Raw genomic sequence first — 2947 nt, forward strand, 5'->3', positions numbered from 1 at the left:
TATCACACCTATCCCTGCTAGTCAAAGTAGCAGGCCAAGTCCAGACCACCCCTTAACTTTTCCCAAGACAACCCCTAGAGAGCAACCTCCTTCCCTGCTCTGAAGGCTTTCTTGCCTCCCTTCCCTCGCCCCGCCTTCGCTCTCTCCCCGCCTTCGACCGGGCCACGCCTTCACCTGGACCTCGCCTTCTCTCTCGACCCGCCTTCGCTTTCGCCACGCCTTCGCCCAGGCCACGCCTTCACCCGGACCCCGCCTCCGCTCTCGCCCCGCCTTGGCTATCGCCCCGCCTTCATCCGGGCCCCGCCTTCACCCGAGCCCCGCCTCCACCCGAGCCCCGCCTCTGCTCTCGCCCCGCCTTCACTCGGGCCACGCCTTCACCCGGACCCCGCCTTCTCTCTCGCCCCGCCTTCGCTTTCGCCACGCCTTCGCCCAGGCCACGCCTTCACCCGGACCCCGCCTCCGCTCTCGCCCCGCCTTCGCTTTCGCCACGCCTTCGCCCGGAACACGCCTTCACCCGGACCCCGCCTCCGCTCTCGCCCCGCCTTCACCCGGGCCCCGCCCAAGATCCCGTCCACAGGCCTCGCCCCTCTGCTCATTTCCTCTACCAGTAGTTCTCGACCCGCCCCTCAGCGTCGCGGGGCGGAAACGCCCACCATGGACCGCTCTGGCCTTCCGGAGGACTTGTTTTCTATGGCCGGCGGCGCAAGGTGCGCCGGACTGTGTATCGCTGCAGTGGGCGGGTCTGACGTGAGGCGTGAGGACGTCGGTATTCTTCTGAGTAGCTGCTGTACCTCTCAGATTTTTGGGCAATGGTGGGGCAGCGGGAAGTGTGGAGGTTCATGTGGAGGTGAGTGAGCAAGCCCAAGTGAGCCTATGGCAGGTCCCCGAGGTGGGAAAATGGTTGGAGCTGGGGATTGCTTGTCTTCGACGTTTCCAGCCCGCCCTTGGAGGGTCAGCTCTCGGACCCCGAGCCCTTGCCTTCGCCTTTTCTCCGTGTCTGACTTTTTCTTCCCAAGCACCTATTTTTGCAACAACATCTTAGTTTCCTGCCACTTTGGCTCTTACTTAGTTTTGACCCCGCACGTCTATCTTCCCTTCTGACCCTCATTTCCTTCTTTCTTAAAGTTAGGTAGAGTTTGGGGACACAGGGACTCAACGTGGAGGAATTTATTATGTACCATGTTTTGTGCAGCTGACAGACACACGCTTTGCCAGATGTTGCATCTGGGCTGGCGGCGCGTCTCTCGTGCAGCCTTGTATGACTCCGGAGTTAACTCAGACAGGCGCCCGAAATTAGACAAGTGCTGCCAACATTTAACCTGGCTCAGTGACTTTTGTACAAATATTGACTTTAAATTTTTGAGATTGGTACTTCAGCCTGAGTGTTCAGTAGAGGAGATCTGGCAGCAATAACTATAGCAAGTTTTCTTTCTTTCTTTCTTTCTTTCTTTCTTTCTTTTCTTTTTTTTTTTTTTGGTAGCAAGTTAGAATGTTATCAGACTTGAAACCTACTGCCTGGCCCTGTGCAAATCTAGGTAGCTCCGGTGCCTACTCGGAGAGGGGGCTGTCCCTTTTTCCTCAGCAGTTTAAACTACTGGGTTCTTTTCTTCCCAGAATTTGCTTTAAGAGCTTCCTTCCAAGGGACAGGAATGTTTCTGTGACTTAAGCATAGTTACTGCTTTAGTGGAAAGCGTCTAGTTGTCTAACATTGTGTCTGCAGATCTGATTCTCAGTACTTGTTATACATTGAAGAGTTGCTTTTTTCTTGTTTTTAAAATATCTTAAAATTAATTGCCCCTGCACATCTAGCAAGCTCACGGAGAGGATTGGTAAATACTAAGAAAATCAATACTAATCATTGCTGCGGCTTCTAAAAATGTAGTAGATACCACATTATTTGAGAAACAAATGGGAAAGACATGTTGCCAAAATTATCTGACTTGGGAAAGAATCTGTCATTCTCACAGTTCTGCTTGGCTTTATTTCACTCACATTCTACAATGTAGACTTAGTGAGGTCAGGGCCAGTTTGGAGATTTTGAAAAGAGATCCTTCTTTCAAGTCTAGGCCTGGAGTATATTACCCTAGCAAAGTAGAGACCTGAGGCCAAGGTCATCCAGCCTACAAAAGCCTAACTCAGAAATGCCTAAGAGAATCGGCTGTTTCTGAGAGAAATGAAGGCCTCTGTGCTGTAGCTGACATTGTTGGATAACCCCACTTGAACTCTGTCCACCTTTGGCTTCCCTGACAGTCTTTCTTTCTTAATAGCGCTCTCTGCTGCTAATCTTGCCCCATTGCCAGTTCAGTCTCTGTTTTATTGATGTTGTTCCCGGATGTCTCCAACGATAACTTTCAGATTTGTTGGTCTAACCTTGACTTATTCTGAGCTCTAGCTCTAGTCACAATCATCTGAATGTCTCGGTTGCACCTCCAATATAAATTTACACACAAGTGCAACCCTTCTCATCCATTTCCCTTAGCACTATACCATTCTTCTAGATTTCTGAGTTCATTTAAGGACTCTCACACTCTCAAAACTTATCTCTTACTGCTGGTTCACATTTAAACAACACTCTCAAATTCGTCACTTGTGTATTTTGCAGAAACTTCATAGATGGACTTACCGCCCTTCCAGTTTGCCTAGATTCTGCACATGACTGCCAAATTAATCTTCAAAGTTTACTCAGTGTCTGCTATTCTTCTGTTCAGAAGCACTGAGACGCCCTCCTGCCTATAAAATGAAATCAAAACTTGCCAGCCTGGATTTTAAAGATTTAGCCCAAATTTCCTTCATGAATACGATAATACTTACTGCTCATTTTTATCTTCCAGGAGGCAGTGGCCTAGGCATTTCTATGATCTTGTAGCCAACCTGGACTGCATGTGTTCTCAGTTTTTTTTTTTTTTTTTTTTTTTTTTTTTTTTTTTTCAAAGCTTTTTGCACTAAC

At 49.1% G+C, this 2947-nt stretch overlaps 1 protein-coding gene across 6 annotated transcripts in view; it reads left to right on the forward strand.

The window, feature by feature from the left end:
* The first annotated feature begins 697 nt into the window (after window positions 1-697).
* HIBCH (3-hydroxyisobutyryl-CoA hydrolase) overlaps window positions 698-2947 on the forward strand; it is a 69201-nt gene continuing 66951 nt past the window's right edge. For all 6 annotated transcript variants that reach the window (XM_027771555.1, XM_027771558.1, XM_027771557.1 and 3 more), the window contains exon 1: window positions 698-847. In XM_027771555.1, coding sequence (XP_027627356.1) covers window positions 810-847 — 38 coding nt within the window. In that variant the 5' untranslated portion in view covers window positions 698-809. The remainder of the gene's footprint in view (window positions 848-2947) is intronic.

Source organism: Tupaia chinensis, unplaced genomic scaffold (genome assembly GCF_000334495.1).
Source record: "Tupaia chinensis unplaced genomic scaffold, TupChi_1.0 Scaffold000225_1, whole genome shotgun sequence".
NCBI lineage: Eukaryota > Metazoa > Chordata > Mammalia > Scandentia > Tupaiidae > Tupaia > Tupaia belangeri.